The sequence below is a fragment of the Prorops nasuta genome, unplaced genomic scaffold, assembly GCF_024137725.1.
Source record: "Prorops nasuta isolate Cenicafe-Biocafe unplaced genomic scaffold, Cenicafe_Pnas_1.2 PNAS00011, whole genome shotgun sequence".
Lineage (NCBI taxonomy): Eukaryota > Metazoa > Arthropoda > Insecta > Hymenoptera > Bethylidae > Prorops > Prorops nasuta.
Window position 1 is genome coordinate 3,018,524 of NW_027116808.1, and position 19,654 is coordinate 3,038,177.

The 19,654-nt window shown below is 42.4% G+C and overlaps 1 protein-coding gene across 3 annotated transcripts in view; it reads right to left on the reverse strand.

Annotated features, from left to right (window-relative positions):
• The window catches only part of Fhos (Formin homology 2 domain containing), an 80,177-nt gene extending 63,091 nt beyond the window's left edge, over positions 1 to 17,086 (reverse strand). For all 3 annotated transcript variants that reach the window (XM_066733432.1, XM_066733431.1, XM_066733434.1), the window contains exons 1-9: positions 16,721 to 17,086; positions 10,878 to 11,082; positions 10,361 to 10,798; positions 9,129 to 10,296; positions 7,847 to 9,042; positions 7,174 to 7,763; positions 6,881 to 7,094; positions 6,387 to 6,486; positions 6,261 to 6,297 (exon numbers count right to left, since the gene is read on the reverse strand). In XM_066733432.1, coding sequence (XP_066589529.1) covers positions 6,261 to 6,297; positions 6,387 to 6,486; positions 6,881 to 7,094; positions 7,174 to 7,763; positions 7,847 to 9,042; positions 9,129 to 10,296; positions 10,361 to 10,798; positions 10,878 to 11,082; positions 16,721 to 16,741 — 3,969 coding nt within the window. In that variant the 5' untranslated portion in view covers positions 16,742 to 17,086. The remainder of the gene's footprint in view (positions 1 to 6,260; positions 6,298 to 6,386; positions 6,487 to 6,880; positions 7,095 to 7,173; positions 7,764 to 7,846; positions 9,043 to 9,128; positions 10,297 to 10,360; positions 10,799 to 10,877; positions 11,083 to 16,720) is intronic.
• Between the last annotated feature and the right edge of the window lie 2,568 nt (positions 17,087 to 19,654).

The following is a 19,654-nucleotide window of genomic DNA, read 5'->3' on the forward strand; positions in this document are numbered from 1 at the left end:
ACGAACGTCGAGAATTAGGTCAAAGTGTATATATATATATATATATATACTGTATGGATAGATGGTTGAGCTTGTAGCAAGAGAATAGTAGCGCCCCGAGGGCTGTTCCGGGACTGACGACGACGACACGGACCACGGACAAAGGAACCACGTGCCTGTTGACTGCTGGTCGCACCGCATGCCTCCGTGAGCGCTGCACTACCGAAACTTTCCTAACCTATCCGTCAGCATCGCTGCGTATAGTCACTGTGTATTCGCTGTAACCCCCTCCCCTCTTCAGTGAGTTCGTCTACCAGAAAGAACCTTCGCAGAGAGTCGTAGCTACGCTATTATATTATAAAACGGGAAGCCACGCAAGATACTCGCTAAAGAGAAGGTGTTAAGGGCTTTGCTCGCGTCTTGGAATATTACTGTCACTCTCTCGTCAAGTTTGCTCAGTCGATAACCTGTTTAACGTTGTTCCAGAAGCCCTCGAGCGATTCTACTCCGTCCTAATAATAATTCCCTGAATATTCTTCGTTGTACTCATATTCGTATTATACCAATAAGCACGCGAAAAGTTTGATGGTGAGTTTAGCGAGTTTTGGAGAATATTAAAAATTAACGTAGAAGCTTCGAAGTTCGTCGATGCGTTTGCGCACGTGACAAACTTATCGAAGGCTTTGGGAGACAATGAGCCGGACAATGAGATTTCCAGCGTGCGAGTTGTGAGTCAGTCTGTACAATACTGCGCATCAACGAGTAGAAAGGAGGGGGGGGGGGGGGGGGGAGAGCAGCTGCGACGTGACGCCCACCCTAAAAGTAGTATAGCGAGAGTTCCCTGGTTTCCAATGTATTCTAGGTTTTTCAATCACGCGTTAAACGAAGAAGAATAAACGCTAAATCCAGCAGACGATACGTGGTGTTTGTTTGGAGAAGCGTTGACTTTAATAAGAATTTATGTCTCAGAAATGAAACTCACCCTGTGCGGAGCCCTCAGGAGTCGGTGAACGGCTGCAAGTTGGTTGATCAACGGCAGAGTAGCACTGAAGGTGTGCACAGGTGGCAAAGGTGGCTCGGGAAACGGAAAGGAATAGGCAAATGGATCAACATCGTTCAAATATTGCACTCTGCACGTGAGAGACATCGCGGCCCGGCCCCTACCTCTCCCGCTTTGTTTACAACTCACTAACCTCTGTTATTCCACGTATTCTCTTCACTCTTCCCAACAATAACAACTCCACTCACTCGATTTTACCCCGTTCTTTGATTCGTTCATTCTGCACACTCTTTTCTATTCTTCCTCGCTGCAAATCAAATCACGAGCACTTTTATATAACCGATGTGACACGCCTCTCCCGGGGGAATTGGATTCTGTGTATGAATTTTTATGGATTGCTCTCGATTTCTTTGTTTTGGACAGGTCGAAAAAAAGCTCGGCCTGTTTATCGGTGGCCGGCAAGAAGAAGGACACAGTCTTGCCGGACACGGAGCGCACCGGTGGTACTTGTGGATCGCCTTTACGAAAACGTAAGAACCGGTTCACCGTATACCCGCTGCTACTTGGTTTATTTTTATTCGCGCCGCCTAGAAAGACTCTCTTCTGCCTTCTTTCTCTCTCTCTCTCTCTCTGACGGGAATATAATAATAACGCCACTCGTGATTCCGACCTCTTTTCGTATCCACTTATTTACAAATACCTACGACCTTATAACTATTATAGAGAAATCGACCCTCGTGTAGCCATCCCAGAATACACAGCTCCGATCCGAGCTAAAAGAACATTTCCTTTTTTTAAAATTTGGGAACATCCATTCATGCCTTTCTTTCTATTCCTCGCACAGTCAAGGCTGCAGGGTCTAGACTGACCACACAAAGAGAGACACACGAGTACACTCGCTATCCGTTGAACGGAGGCCCGTAAATACCAGGTACATTCGCGATATAAAGTGACGACAAGAAGAATCGCAAACGCGTTCAACTGGTCGACGGCCTTGGCAGCTTTCCTCCAGTTCGCTTCGAGGGATTCCGCGATAACAACGTTCAAGGTCGTTTAAATTTGGTCAACCGTCAATGAGTTACGTGAAAATTACCAAGCACTTCCTTGAACGCAGTGCATTTCCCTCGAGCAGTAATTGCATGGAGAACGCGAGGTGGAATTACGTAAGGAATTTTAGGGTTTTCCAGAGTTCCCGTGTGCAAGCGCTTGTGTATATTGAGAGTAATAGTGATGGGGGGGGGGGGGGGGTGGTTATCTCGCTCCGCCCACGAGGAAAATCACGATAGAAGTTATAATAATCCCAGGACGATAAACGCTCGAATATAAATAAGAGTCGTTACGAGCACAAACTCAAACCTTCGGTTTACCTTTCATTAACCTTTAACTCGTCGATTATTAACGGCCTCGCGCATTGAGATTCGATAAAGTGAAAAAGTCTGCTCTATACACTTGACCCATTTCATTAAAGAGCTTAAAAGATAGAGAAACAGAAAGAGATATATATATATATACATACAAGTTTAAGTGAATTATCAAAGGCAAGCGAAACGAAAAAGGCTTCTGGATGAATCAAAATCAAATTAAACACGCAAACAACTCTTTGTGCTATTTTCTCCAAAGGGAATATTAAAGATTTATGATTTCAGCCTGTATTCGAGCCCTCCCAAGCAAGATGCACTTATTGTGATACAAAGTATTCCCGTAAAGTGTATCTAAAACCGGTTTTATCGCGCTCAGAAATTTTCTGTGCAGTCATAATACACACAATCAAAAGTGTGAATCGTTCGCTGGCACAATCCCTCTCGTCTATCTGACTGGGAATGTTTGGAATATTATCTCGCTGTATTATGACGTGGCCAGGGCTTGCATATAATGTATTCTCTCCTATTATCAACCCGACGCTTGAAATTCTTTCTATCATAAATTTCAAAAATACTCTGCACTTTGTATGTATATATGTATACTCTCGAAAGGATTCATCAAGTTCGATCAATAAAATACGAGACTCGTAACAAAAATTCCACATCCTCCCAAAACTAAACTCTTATCAGTTTGTTTATGTTTTAAAGAAATTTTCAAGGTTTGCAGAAACAAGCGAGCCTCGTGATTCTTGTATTCACAGCATTGTTCTTACTTATATGCATGCGGACTAGCTGCTCTTCTACGAACCGGCTTCGGAGAAAGAAAGAGAAAGGAAGCGAGTGGGGGAGGTGGAGGACAGTGTGGGGATGGTGGAAGAAGTGAAACGAGTCTGCGCCATGCAACCAATGTAAACGTGTGGCTCCCTTCGACGAAAGATTCACGACGAAGATCGAGATCGGAAATGTGTGTGTGTGGAGGGATCGAGAGGAAAACCGACAATTTCCCAACTCGAAACGCGAGGACTTCCGGTTCTTCGCTCGTTCCTGGAAGCCACCCGCGATATTATAGCCAATCAGAATAACTTCTCCACCTCCCTCCGCGCGTATCCGGGTCCACCGGAAACTTCCTTCCAGAGGAATTCCCACGCGGAGTGGAGAGTTCTTATTAACCAATGTTATATATATATATACAGTATATAGATTGTTTTGCCTAAGACAGTCGAGATTAAGATAGCAGCTCGAGGAATTAGAATCGAGTGACAAAATAATTCAAGCACCAAGCTCGTTCTTATCTCGACTGATAAGCTTTGTCAAAGGCGAATAAGCAGGAACACTTGAGTAAATTATGCATCACCGACAGAAATATGCGTGTTCGAGGCTGCTGAAACGAGAGGTATTCGAGATATTTGTGTAGATCGAAATAAGGTGAGCTGGGAAGCAGCAGGATGGTACGGAGCGTGCGTGAACCGGACTCGTCGCCGTACCCTAGCCTCACCTCACCTCCAAAATAAATAACGTGCTTCGGCAGGCCTCACCAACCGAACGAACCAGTCGAGAGAAAGAGAGAGAGAGAGACCCGAAGCATTCCACGAAATTAACCAACGTATACCATCTCCAAAACAAAGCGCGAAAAAATTCGCTTTGAAAATTCCCACAGACGGTGACCTTGAATTTCATCTGCGAGGTCAGCTGTTCTCCACGGATCCAAAGAACAGACTCGATTTTAATTCCTGAGAAACTTATGATCAACTTTCAGAATCGATTGAATTCTGTACAGTTCGATGTATACTTTGTCCCATAGGAAGTTTACACACACGTTGAACTACAACTTGGTACCACTGGTTATTGTTTTGCACTGTTCTCCAAGTGGTACCGGAAGTTCTTCGTTTTCACAGTGGATAACAGTGGGCTTGGTAAAAGAGTCATTCCATTGTAAATATATTTCACTGGTTATCGAGTTTACGGTCGAACCGGTGTGTTTTTGCAAAGGCGTATCGCGTGGATTGAAAAGAATAATTTGGGTGGTGAGAGTAAGAGAGAGGGGGGGGGGGAGTCTGCGCAGGGGACTCACCTGAGCATGGAAACCAGGAGGGTATTTTGACTCTGAGGGTGGATAGGTGCGAAAGGTTGCCGGGTGGTGCGAGACACGAGCAGAGAGCCGAGTAAAGCCGAGGCGAACCGAGATTGGCAGTCGGACAAGGAACGTTACGTGCCTTACCTCGCGAGCGGCCGCCGCGACACTGAACGCCACGGACACCTGTCGCCACGGGCCGTCGACTGTGGCGCCTTGCAGCGGCCAACCCCCTCCCTAGACCCTGCAAACTACCCCCCTTTTAGAACCCACAGCTCCCACAATATTTTTTTCCTTCGACTCTTTCGTCCCTCTCTTGCTTCATCCCCCCTCTCCCCCTTTATCCTTTATTATACTATAGCTACTTCATTATTCCCCAGAATCGCGCCATTTACCAGTAATTTACATGGCGGAATTAATTATCTCGAAGAAAAGCTTCCACCTAACAGATGGCTGAACGGTTTGGGAGCTTTTGTAGAATTTTATCGCAGACTCGGTCCGCACCCTCCCGAACACCATTCACGCTCCGGAATATCCTGTTTTGTTCCCGGTACCTCCACTGGGACTCTATTGTTTGCAAAAGGCTCTCCTTCGAGGATTATGGCACAAGTTTTTGGTACCTCGCCAGCTGATTATTTTTTTATTTCGCCAGGAGTCGTTGCTGGCGGTTTATACTCTTTTATTTGGAAAAATGCGTCCGGTAAGAGAGTCCTTGTTCGAGTGGAGATTACAATAAGAGCTTAGCCATTATGCCTCGAAATTATCGAACGATTCTTCGAACTAGGCCAGTGTATTCCTTTAACGAGCGACTGTGGTGCTTGAAGACGACACGCGAGAATTGTTAGAATACCGCAGTTTTCTCTATCCGATTATACATTCGTGCAAAACTTAACTGGGACGTGGCCCCTATCTATTTCAGCGTGGAGATTAATTTTAGCGAGGGTATTGTTTTGGTAGTCGCGATTAATTCCAACGGTAGAAATCACTCTGAGAGAACGAAGGGAATAATGAGATAGAGATATAGAGTTGGCGTGAAAGATGCAGTCATAGCAATTGACGGAACGTAGATTTGTAATTAAAGGTACATTCGCAAGGTTTCCCGATGTTTAGACATTTACCAGGCTCCTCCACAAATTTTATTCCATTTATCCTGATTCTATACGAAAAAGTAAATATCTTTTTCTTGAAGAGAGAGCGAGATAGAGATATAGAATCGATCAGAAAGATGCAGTCTTATCATAATTACCAAAATGTACATTTGAAATTAAAGGTACATTCACAAGGTTCTCTGATATTTTATAAATTTTTCACATTTACCAGCTTCTACACAAATTATATTTCATTCGTCCCGTTTATATGAAAGAGCAAATATCTTTTTCAACAAGACGAGAGAGAAAGATAGAAAATAAAGCCGGCATGACAGATCCAGTCTGGGAATTGACAGAGCGTATACGCAGGGTGAGACGTATGGAGTGTCTAGGCAAGGTTCGCTTTGTTAGGAGCACTACGTGCATCACGAAGGCAAAAGGGAGGGTGCCAAAATGAGACACCCCCCTCTTCCCCTCCCACACTCTTCTCATATCACATCCCTCCCGAAGAAACAATAATGTCGCGCCTCTCGAGCCCTTCTTATTCTTTGTTCTTCAGCCTTATTCAAGCACCCACGTACCAATCCGTCGCCAGGAGGCAGCCTCTTATGTTAGTCTGGGCTCCCTTACATTCAAGGGCTTTCAATTCTTCCCCACTGGCGAACGTGCTACCGAATCACCAATGGCAGCTTCCACAGTCAGCGTTTTGCACGACTATTCAAACCTTCCAGTTCTATAATCTACCAAACTTAAGCACTCACCGGAATGTAACCATCTGGCTGAGGTCTGTCGTTCTCCCTGGAAATATTCAAACGTTTAAAAAAAACTCTTCATTTATTATTTATGTATTTATGTACTGATATAATATATGTAATAAGAATATTCACCTGCCCCTACGTTGGATCACTGGAGTTTGAGGAGTACTGTCGTGGATGATCACCTGTGTGGCGTCGATTTCCTCGCATTCGGAGCTGCCTTCCGGTGAATCTGTAACAAAAGTATAGCTTAGTCGACCAGTAGACCGAAACTTCGTCGAGTAATTCGATTAGTTCATCAGTGGTCATCCTATATATGTATATAGTACAGCTTTCATCCGTCTCAACCCTGGATAGCTTCGGATTTCACGGTGATATACCCTGAAGACTCCAACAACGTTTGCCATTCAGTAGCGAATCGCGAGGGGTGGACACGCTAACAACCCCGAAAGATCGATCAACAACCGCACCACCAAGACACGGACTAATCCAACCTGATCCGTTGTAGAGCTTCGTGACCGTAGTAATCGATCGTCTAGTTTAGGAAGCTCTGCTGTACTATATATATATATGTATAGAATTGTTGGATACAAAAGGAACAGATTCACCCGAGTGTAGGAGCTTACCATCGTCTGTTCTGTCCAGAAAACGAGACATGGCAGGACTGTGGCAGAAGCCAGCTTCCCCCAGAAGGTCATCGATGTTGGTGTGTTGTCCTATGAAGAGGGGAAGAGTCGAAGGTCGTTTTCTGGGGTAGCTTCTTCGGGGAAGGGGTTGAACGTTTTCGTAAGGCGAACTTTCACCACGATAAATCTCTGGTGGATCCGGTGGATTTTCGATCTGTCTCATGAAATTGAAGCAGTTGGAATACTCTCCCACTCGATTTCTTTATAAATGACATATTGATTGCTCAACTGACCCCTTCAGGACTAGCTCGGTCCCCCAAAGGCTCCTCCTCATCCTCCTCTTCTTTGGGTGGGGGTGGTGGAAATTCGATAGGGAATCTAGAGAGACTCTGACCGGAACAGGTTCCAACCCGAGGATCGATACCAAGGTCGACTCTTTCGTAGGACTCGGAGGAATCGGAATTGGAGGTTTCTCCAGGTGGAATCGCAATGACTCCTTCGGGAACGTTCGAGGTGTTGTCCATCCACCAGGCCTTCTCTCCAGATTCCACGTGACGAATTCGGCTGATTCTTTGGTAGGTCTCACTCAAATCAGCTGATGTATCCTGAGAAGTCTTCGGGGACACTGGTATGACCTCCACACCATCAGGAACGCTCTCGGGATCATCGCACAACCACCAGGCTCTCTCTCCGGATTGTTGATGACGAATTCTAGTCCTCCTCTCGGATTTACCACCACTTTCTCGACTGGACCCTCTTCGGGATATAGGCGAAACTGTGGTTCCTTTCTTAGAGTCCTCTGAACTTTGGAGAACATCGGAAGGATCCAACCACCAATTTCGTTCACCGGAATCCTGACGCCAGACGCACAGCTTGTACTTTCCTGAAAATTGTAGATTTAATTTTAAGGGATTCCTATGGATATACTGTATATATTATAATGAATGATGATGTGCTACCACCTACCATCGTCAGGCAAAGCACCACTTATGGTAGTGTCCTGACTAGCTTCATCATTGTAGATGAGCTTCTCAACACCCTCGGGAACGTTATCAGAATTGGAGTCCAACCACCAGGGTCTCTCCCCGGAGGATTGACGGGAGAGTTTCGTGCTGCTCTTCAGCCTGTCACAAGTGTGCTCGGAGTTGTGGAAGCTAAGGCTCTTGGACAAGCTCTGCGTGACTGATCTCGAGAGGGAACTCGAGTGTCCAGGCTTCTTATTGATTTCGTCCTCACTGGCATCCTGCCAGCCACCTGACGTCCCGGTATCGACTACGGACTCCTGACTACCCTTCCCTTTGAAGATATTCGTTACTGGAGCCAAAGCCCTCATCAGGAACGACTTGGCCTCCTCGGTTTTGCTGGATCCATCGGTTTTCGATCGTGGACTGGATGGTGGTCGAGGAGGTTTGTCCATCGTCAGGGACACTTCGTCCGTTGAAGAAGCAAGGACACTCGTCCTCGAGGAGCCCCCACTGATCATTCCTTTCTCACTGTAACGCGGTGACCTTGAAGGACGTCTCTTCTTCTTCCTGCATCCCACTTTCTCCTCGTCCTCCTCGCTGCAGGAAGAGCTCGAACTGGTTCCACTACAACTCGAGGTTCCGGAAGTCCTGAGGACTCTGGACGACCTTGAAGTACTCCTAGACTTTTCTCGACTTCCCGAACACTTGTTGGAGCTTAAAGAGGATACCAGTCGTGGTTCACAGTTCACCTCGGATTGAGAATCCTGCGAGCTCACTGATACACTCCTCTGCGTCTTCCTCTTCCTCGGATACTTCGACCTTACAGGGTCACCGTTCTCCATGTTCAGCGCCGACTTGCGGAAGTCCTTGTTGACGTATTTCGCGGACGTGGCCTTCATGGCGATCGGAGACTCGTTCTTCGGCACAGGTGGTTTACCACGAGCATCCGGCGAATTGCTTTGCCGCAAGTTCACTGATGAGCCGCTCGAGCTTGATTTGTTGGGCGACGATGTTGGCGGCGTCGCCTTTATTTTTGCACCTTGACTCGTTACCGAGCCACTCGAGGAGGACCTCAACCTGCCAATTGGCACACTGACAGAGGATCCGTCCGACGAATCGGCCCGCGTCATCTGACGTTGACCGCCTCTCGATGATCCGCTACGCTGCGGAGTCCCCGATCGACTCTGCGATGATTCGCTGGGTTAAAAAAAAGCAACCTATCAATTCTAATAATAATCCTCTTTAATTCTTACAACTAGTGACGAATTTCTCTGTAACCTTACCTTTGAATGGAATTTTTCCTCGATGACGAACCGTCCCTCTTCTGGGTCTGAGAGCTTTCGTCTCGACTAGCATCATCTACTTTACAACTGGAATCCTCGCTTTTTGATGCACAATTACTGTAATCCGATTTCGGAGTTAAGCTCCTGTCTTCTTTCTTCAGCTGGTTAACTTCCTGTTTCAACGACGCTTTGGAAGTTTTAACCTCGCTCTTGGACGAGCCTCGACCCAGTCTGGGAATGGAGGGTCTTCTTTGGTTATTTTCCTCGGATTTCTGAACAGGACTACTCCGACTCGAGGACCCTCTACCTTCTGTTTTGCTACTTTGCGTACTAATACTGCTCGAGTTCTCGGGACTTTGTATTTTCACCTCGCATTCGCACCCTTCGCTCTCCTTCTCGACCTTGGACTCAGTTTTGTAGGATGCTGAACCCTCTTGACTAGTCTTGGAATATCCAAAATTCCCGTAAACCTTCTTCTTGTCGTTTTGAACACGTCGATCGGAGTTGTTCAATTCTTGACTAGACGCTGGCGACACTTTAGCCTCGTTTCTCGAGGTGTTCGAACTTTCCGTCGATCTGGTATACCCTGTAAAAGTACCTAATCTCGAAGTGCTCGTAGTTGCACTGTTGTAACTTCTATAAGGTAAAACGGTGCTGGATGAGGAGTACTTATCCAAATAAGAGGACCAAGTGGTTCCAGAGTCTCTGACCCTAGAAGCACCACCGAATCTGGCGAACCTTGAATTATCCTCAGGACGATCACACTGGACCTCCTGATCTTTCGTATCGAGGTTTTTTTTGGTCCTACAAACTTCCAGCTGACTAGAAATTCCAGCATCGACCCTCCTGGCTCTGACGAAGGTCGATGATGCTGGTGCAGTTGGGGAGGTAGCTCTGGTGACCATGGTCAAGGTCGTAGGTTCCACATCCTGAAGTCTTTCATCGACCTCGTTCTTCGCCAAGTTTTCTTGCTTGTTAAACGCTTTTTCCCCCCTCTCCTCCTCCTCTTTTACATTGTTCTGCTTACTCGAAGCTCGAAATCTATCCGAGCCGGAGTAGCTTATGGTGGATGGCACTCGATCGTTGCTGTTCCTCGATGAAAGTGAGAACCTGGAGCTAGTGGTAGCACCTAATCTGGTGGAGAAGGGGGTCGATGATTCAGAACTGCCTGGAATTTCAGTTTATTGTGTGATTCATTCAATGTCTTAAAATGATACTTCGGACAATCTTACCGGAAGTCCCTGATCGAGCGTAGGAGGATCCTTTGGTGAACCCTCGAAATGTACCAGTCTTTGAGATACCAACTTCCGGACTGGGTTCTCGCGAGGTCCTTCCGGAAGTGGTACGTATGCTCCTGTACGAGGTAGAAGGATGTTCGTTTCTGTCTTTTCTATCCTGTCGATCGTTACCGGAATAATTTCTGCTCAAAGCTGATCCTGGATAGGTGCTTGAACCATGTCGAGTGGTACACTCTGGTTCTCTGCTCTTTTCTCTCGAGGTTCCTCGACTGTACCTGTCCAGGACAGAGGAAGATCTCTCCGAAGTTTTGATTGTGGGGAAAGAATATTTTTCTAGCAAAGAGGTTCTGCTACTCGACAGGGGACTCTTAGCTCTGGTCTCTTCGGTAAACCTTGAAGGAGTCAGTCTATTTTTGTCAGCCTCTTTTGCATCTGAAGAATAGAATTTTTTTAAATAATATCATATGCTGTTTTTTGGCATTCTATAGTTATTATGTTTTATGAAACTCACAGGAATACTTATATGTTGACTTATCTTCTGTTTTGTCCTTCGAGAGTCCACTGGTAAAAGTTGCTCTATCTTTTGCAGTCCTGCCAGTGGTCAAACTCACACTGGTGTAGGGTCTGAAGCTCGGTAGATTGCTCCCTGCAGGCGAATTTTTTCCATAAGGACTCGTGCTAATTCCACCTCTCGTTCGATAAGTACTGCCTTCGTTCTGGAATGTACAATTTTAATTTGTTTGAGATTATCAGTCGCGTGTCAATGTAGAGTGGTTTATAATTAGATATATTAAACTGGGATCAACCGAGTGGGTAATGAAGGGAGAAAAATGATTGATTATAAATTACAATTGTCTTTATATATTAAAAAGAAAATCGTGGATCAATTTGTAACTTACGACTTTGTTTAGGACATTAAATATTAAAAATTTTTAATATTTTAGTATAGCAATATTTACATATGAATTTATTCTCTCACAGTCTAATGAAAATGTACAACAATACTCATAATTTGCAAAGTTATCAATGATTGCTTTTGTCAATTTTACAAAAATATTATAAAATTTAGAAAAAAAAAACGAGCTATCCAACAAATGTTCTAATCCATCAAATTTTGTACCCTTTCTGTCCTTGACCTCTGTATCACAAGCATATAAATTTCGCAATGTTTCATCGCAGCCTAAAAGTACAATTTCATCGAACCATTCGATCATCCATTCACGAATTAAACAGAAAGAATCGATAAAGAAGAACGTCGATGCCACATGAAGTTGTTTGTGCAAAAGAATGGCAAAACATACTCTGTTATCTATTAGAGAATCCACAATCGTCTGTTGCCTATATGCCGGAATTCCCTGCACGGTATATCCGTTTCTATCTGGCTTACGAGTTTCAGGATTTACGTGAATGTACACGTGAGCGAAATATTGTCCGAATGGTTTGTGAGACCTCGACAGGGTGGGCGCTGCCTTTTAAATGAGGAGCAGCACAAAGCAACGATGCTTTCAGTCCGTACATCTGAATTTAATCATAACTCGAACGCTTTATGAATTTATTCCTTCTGTGCTCCCCCCCCCCCCCTTCCCCCTACCATATCAAATACGTAGGATCAGAGATAAAGCCACACAGTCGCTCGAACTCGTAGGTTTGTAATTAGACCATTGTGCATATGTCGTGAAAAAGCAATTTACCGAAAATTCGACAGTCCCACAACGCTTCCTGAGCCATATGTTATTTTATTCTTCGCGTAGATTGGACAACCGCCAAATTTTTTGGCACATCGTGCAGTGAATCGAGGAAGCAATTTCAGACCCTAACACACGTGGTACGTGTAAATCAGAAACGAATTCTGAATGGCTACGGGTAAGGCACGTTCTCGCAAATATAAAACCGCAGAGTATATCGCGTATCCACCCTCCAATTCTATCATACCGGTGTACTGTACGGAATTTTGGCAAATATTTGCGAAACAATGAAAGATTTTAATTTCGCATGGCGAGGTATCGTGGTTTTTGTCTTCTGTATCATTATTTCTTTGATCACCCTGAACGATGGAACACGATTGAAGAATATATAGTTATTTGTTTTGAATATTTTTTTTAGTCATAATTAAATATCAATTTGATGTTTGGGAATTTTAATTAAACGGATTCAAGTTTATTTGATCATAGGGAATTTTTTCTCAGTGTCGGAACTTATTTTTCAGCGAAGCCAAATGCGAACGATATTAATTTTCTTGTTCGCTGTCGGTATCTTGACATAAAATGAATTTTCTGTCTCAGTAATGGCAAAAATGTGAAACGAAAAATGATTTTAATTTTGCATTGCAATATTTTATAATTAAGTATTTTATGCTATTTCTTTGATAATTTTGCATGAAAATCGACGTAAGTGATATTGCATCGAAGCCAGATTGGAACAAAATGAAATTTCTGTTTGACAGTGGGTATAGCCTGGCACAAAACTCGTATACCATAAGCTATTATTTTTGCAATGACGATGGCAGGCAGGCAGGCTCGACCGAACGGTGCCTTTCAATAAAAAGCTTTCTAAGACACGAAGCTTCTTTACGCGGAAAAATTGAGCTTCTCAACGAAAGAAACAGCAATGGCTTTGGTGCGTAATTGGAAAACTTCCGGTAGCCCGTGTAAGTTACCAAAAGTTTCTGCGTGAAACGCCACGCTATCTCGCGTATATATATAAACACAGCGAGCAGTTCTTAGCAGTATATACGACCAAAAGCCAATAAAAAACTCGTCATTAAACCTATCGCCTTATTGCACGATCCTATTGACAATTTTAAGCAAATATTTTCTATCTCAACACTAAATAACAATCATCGAAATAAATAATTTATAAACAAATGATTCTTGCAAAAAAATTTAATCAATGACTTTCCTAACAGTACGACCAAAAGCCAATCAAAAATTCGTCTTAAACCTACCGCCTTATTGACAATTTTGAGCAAATATTTTATACCACAGCACTAAATAATAATCATCAATATAAATAATTTATAAAAGAATTATTCTTGCAAAAAAATTCACCAATGACTTTCTCAAAGGTTATTAACACCACGTGCCTATATATACTATTTATTTGTTCAACCACCATCCGTGAACCGAACGCATAAAATGATGTCACGCATCTTTCTGAGAAAAGCCTCTGTGCGTGTACCATGCATATATATATATATATATATATTCAGTAACGGATAAATACAACGAAACGCATAGCCGTATAATAAATTCAACGCGAAAGCTTGTTTGCATTGCATCCCTCCTTATCTCGACTGCAAATTCGAGTAATACGAAGCGAACGAGGATGGAATCTAATAAAGGGTAAAACCTGATAAAAAATTCATTTCTTCGGGAATGAAAGATTTGCTCGCTCGACGAGTGATGTATACAGTTAGTATAATATATGCGGTATATATACAATCGATTGGGTTCAGCGACACCAAGCACTGGGTCAATTCGCGTAGGCCGTAGTCGGGAATTGAGTTCAATTCTGACAATTGATACGCGAGATCAGCTGTATTTGCCATTGCTATATATTGACAGCACAGCTTGCAAATATTGGCCAATGCTAACGAGCCGTGTACCGGAGCAACGTAATAATAAATCATTTTTCTAGACAGCTATATTTCTATCTTATATGTATACATATACACGTATGTACGCATATGTTTCAGTGTGTGGGTGTGTAGAAAACGAAACCAATTTCTTCGTCCATTCTTAGTAGGATGCGTGAGGATTTTAATTATTGTTGTTTGAATGCAGCAGTGAAATACTGTTATACGTGGTTATATATATAGCAATAGTGATTTAGGCAATGGGCCGTTATAGATCTCGATGATCTTTGATCTAGATTATACGTCACGTGACGTAGTAGGTTGATCCGCAAAGATCTTAACTATCATTATTATCATAGTCTGAATCCTATATTGGAATACTATGATATCCGGCTATATATATATCAATACTAATTTAGGTAATACGTCATTATAGATCTCGATGATCTTTGATCTAGATTATACGTCACGTGACGTAGTAGGTTGATCCGCAAAGATCTTAATTATCATTATTATCATAGTCTGAATCCTATATTGGAATACTATGATATCCGGCTATATATATATCAATACTAATTTAGGTAATACGTCATTATAGATCTCGATGATCTTTGATCTAGATTATACGTCACGTGACGTAGTAGGTTGATCCGCAAAGATCTTAATTATCATTATTATCATAGTCTGAATCCTATATTGGAATACTTTAATATCTAATTATACATACCTATATATACCAATAATGATTTAAGCAATACGTCATTATAGATCTCGATGATTCTCGGTGGAGAATCTACGCGATACACGGCGGGCATTAGCAGCGAGCGGACGGGTAAATGTGATTCGGCGCGTGTTTACTTACAGCGTTCCATCGGGCACGCAAGTTCCTAGTCGCGGGTTCGTTGATACTTCGGACGGGGATGAGCGACTAAATTTAAACGGTCTACAGCACCGTCTATTGCGCCTCGATCCTCCAACAAGCCGAAGAAAGCCGAATTTTGCCAACATAACCAATGCCATTTTTCAGCTCGACAATCGCACGGACGAATTTTATCGACTCTAGCAGCCATGGCTAATTTTAGCGAGACACTTTCTATTTGCCCTGCGTGTGCCGAACTGTTCGATCCCCTTGTCGAAAATCTAGAACGCTAACACATTGCAGCTCTAAATTTAACCGTGGCCTGTGCTCTCGTGTTAAACGTTTACTTGGAGCAAAATTAGCCTCGGTCACCGCTTTTATCAGTCTATGCTGGAAACTCGATTATTGCCAATATCGTCGAGGGCCAAAGGGCCCGATTTTCTTGGGTCAGACGCTAATTTGCGATGAGTATACAGCGTTGATGTTAGTTTGCGCGTTCTCGAGACTCGACAAATGAGCTCATTCATCAGCAGTGCGACTGCAGCTACGAGGAGGAGTTTAACCGAATCTCGAGTGTTCCTTGCCTCGGTGGTCTTCCACTGCCCGTTTTTAATAAGCAGAAAATGATTTTCTATTAAAAAGTTAAGGTCATATTAAGTTGCTCTGAGTAAAGATACTGAGCAATTTTTTTGGTAATCATTTCTAAATGATTTTTTATATTGTATACAGTGAGTTTAAATGAATCCTGAGTGTTCCTTGCCTCAGTGGTATTCCACTGTCCATTTTTAATAAGCAGAAAATGATTTTCTATTAAAAAATTAAGGTCATATTAAGTGGTTCCAAGTAAAGATTCTGATCGATTTTTTTGATAATCATTTCTAAATGATTTTTTATACTGTGTATAGTGAGTTTAAATGAATCTCAAGTGTTCCTTGCCTCAGTGGTCTTCCACTGTTCGTTTTTTTATTCAACAGATAATTATTTTCCATCCATTCTAGTCAAGGTCATAATACTAAGTGGCTTTGAGCAGATATTCTGCTTAATTTTTTTAGTATTCATTCCTAACTGATGTATATCGTGTACAGTGGTTCATGAGATGACGAGAAATTTGCTCGACCCGAATATTCATTAGTATCAAATTTTATAACGCACATTATATGGTTCTCAATGACACAAAGTCTCGAGTATATTTCCAGTATATCCAAATGTCCCCTTCCAGTATATATCCAGAGTACATTAAAAATTTTATTTCTCGAAATTTTAACATATTTTTACTTAAACTTCTCACAGAACCTTTAACGTTTCTAAATATAATTTTACGACTTTCTTCAGGATACCACGAACTATATATAATTTATAAACTTTACCACATAAGCCACATTAGAATATACCGAGGATAAACTTGGTAAGTTCGTGCTATTTAAGCCTTAAATTAACAAAATATCAGCTCGTTGGTCAAAAATTTCTTTGACTAATCAATTTTACACAAGAACTCCTATTTTGTGTAAATCTTCAAAAAAAAAACCCTAAAAATAAAAAAAAACTTCATGAATAGCTCTGTAATGTTTTTTCACCGAGAGCACGTGTTGATTATTCGCGTGGTCCACCCACGATTCGCCTCGTCTCACCGGGTGGCTGTGGTCTCTTGTCATCGATGCATTCGGAATAATCGCGCACATTGATATATATACATATACATATAAAATTAAATTCAACAATAAAACTTTATCCAAAAATCGAGGTAAATAAATTTTAAATAATCGATGGTTCCGAACAATCGCACTATTTCCTACTCAATAATTACTCAACTTTAATCAACTAACTAAATCAACGCAAACCTTATAAATTCCTCTAAAAAGAAATTAAATCTTAGACGGTGTGATAAATCGTTGGAGAAAAGTCTTGAAAGAAATCGACTTACGTAAGTCCTATAGGATGCCATATCGAAAATCCCAAAAGGCACAGAAATTCCTTGGGGTGCTCGGCTCCTTTTCGACAAAGAGTCATAGATTACGAAGCGAACTTATTACATGGAACGATAACTGAATCGACCGTGTGATCGGCACTGATATATATACTCTATATACATATCTACATGTATATATATACGTATACATATAATATACGAAGGCTTGAACGTTGGAGAAGTGGAGGACTCGATTAGGGTGAAAAGAGGGGGAGGGGAGAGGGTTGATACGCTGCTGGTGATAAATAAATAAAAGAAGGTAGGAGAAAAAATGAGGGATTTCCCAGCGAGAGGTGAGCAGAAGTCGAGGAGGAAAAGCGCTTCGTCTCTGACGGCGCTCGGACCCTGAAGAGCCGGCAAGCGAGCCGCGGGTCGCGAGGCACGTTTGCGTTCACCCCCCCCCCCCCCTCCTCTTAAGGCTCTCATCACCTACAAATCCCCAATCGCCCATCTTCTTTTTCCTCATTCTCATTCTTATTCCGTTTTATCTCTCTCTCTCTCTCTTGCTTTCTCTCTTTCTAGAGCCCTATTTTAAGAATAGCTGTATGTTCTCATCCCTTCCCTTCCATTCCCTTCAGCATCGAGTCTTCGCAGTCTCTTCCTCCTCGTCTTCCCTCTCTCTTTCTCTTTCGGTAGCAACGTCGCCACGTTCGAGCAACAGAAATCCTGCCAATTTTCATTTCATCGCGAAAATTCCCCATTTTACACCATAATTCGTTTAACACACGCATCAGCCTTGTCGCTTTTAACGTGATCGACGGCTCGACGTATTTCCGATGATTCTGCGACAAATGCAAATGAAAAATATCTAGTTGACAATTATCGTGACGTGTACTTGCGAATTGACGTATCGGTTTGTCGAGCATAATTCTCTCTGTAGGTTGATAATAATTTATTCTAGGTTAGTTTTTCTTTTTAAAGAAATTTCTTTATCCTACGAGCGGTATATGCCGAGTCGGTAAGTAAGGAATCTGCCTTTGCGGCGGAGAAACGAAGCTGCGTTTGGACATTTTAACGTCGATGGCGCCACTAGCGCGGCTTGAGAGTTCAAACTCAATGGGGATAATTATTCTCGTAATTTTCGATACGAATAATCCTATTAAAATCGAAGCTATAGTAATTTCTCATTTGATGTAATTACTGGTAATCGATGTATATTTATTGGTAAATGTATTTTAAACGGTAATTATTGTTGGAGCGTAAGAATTTTTCCTAACCACAGTTTTGTATATTTTGCTCCTTCTAAATTTCTAAATCTATACTTCCCTCGTGCTGTGGTGATTTACTCGTCTTAATTTTATCCCATGTTGCCGAAAAGATGCGAGCCGTGTTTTTCGCGCAACGAGTTTGGATGATGATTCATCGTGCCCTAACTTTCTCGAAACTACAAAATTTAACCGTACAGATTTGCGCATCGCTTTAGGATTTTGCGTTTCGTGCTTTATCCTGCATCGCTCGAACGTTCCTCGAGTTTTTTCCCTCAGCTTGTTCGAACACAATGGGAAGTAAATATTTGGATGCTGCGTAACGCGATGGGACATTTGTTATTGATACCTTGACTTTCCCACAGTGGCAAAATTTAATTGACTGTAGAGACTCGACTTTACGGTCAAGTGTGTATCACGATCGATCGGGACGGTATGTTTATAAACAGATGGTCGTGAAGTCAAGACCTCTCGATGCGATGCACGGGAATTCAGTCGAACGAGAGTCGGAAAGAGATATATTTAGAGAATTGGGCCACCGTGCCTATAAGAGATGTTTCAAAGAGACGTTCCTATGTCGTCCTTTGGACTAACAACTAACCAAGTTCTGTAATTTCCTATGGGCTATCTATGTGTTTCTTGGGAAGCTTAAAAACGTTCGATTGATCTATGCTTGATATGTACACATATATATACATAACATCATAGGAAAATGATGCCTATATAAAAGACGTTTCAAAGAGGAGTTTCAAAGAGACGTTCCTTTATCGTCCTTTGAACTAACAACAAACCAAATTCTGAAATCTATAATGTAGCGTTCTTTGAGAAGCTTAAAAACGTTCGATTGATCTATGCTTAATATGTACAAGCACATATATATATATATATATAAGAGATCATAGGAAAAGGATCGAAAATATCATCAAGGCTTGTTGACACGTGAAAGAATACACAGATATATGGAAAAACAAGAGTGTTTGTTGTAGATGAAGATAAAGAGGGAGAGGTGGCTGTTAGGGAATCTAAAGTGAAATGAGGGATGGAAAGGGGGGAGAGGGGAGAGTTTATTTTGGTAGAGCGAGGGCTGGAATTCTCCACCAGAGCGAGCCACGCAACGGAGTGGGGTATTGGCGAACCTGAGGAAGAGAGGCCAATCTCAAATTACGCGGTGAGCTCCGGTTAGCCAAGCGGCCTGGCGTCTTTTTGCCCACCATCGCCCGGCGACCTTTTATAGACACTCCCGGTAGCGGGGCGAGCCGGGAAATGCGTGAAAATTCAAACTTTCCCATTAAAATCCCCCCCCCCCCTCCCTCCTCCCTATGTTCTCCATTATCACATTTCTTCACCTTTTTCTCCAGAAATATATAACCTTTAAAAAAAATATATTTCCTTTCACTAGAAAATCTCAACCCACTTCACCTTTTCCTAATTTTCTCAATTAAAGAATAATCTAATTAAATATTACGTTCTAATTTGATCCGTGACAGACTTAAGATTTCCTCATAAGGAATTTTCTCCACTCTTTCTCTCTTTCTCTCTCATATCATTTTACAAACTGAAAATAATTTTGTCCATGCAATTTTCAGATGAGTAGAGAGCGAAACCTAGAAATATAGAAATATTTCATAATTTCTGGAGCACGCAGCGCAGTCTGATATAAATACTAATAATCGCGATTCCCTCG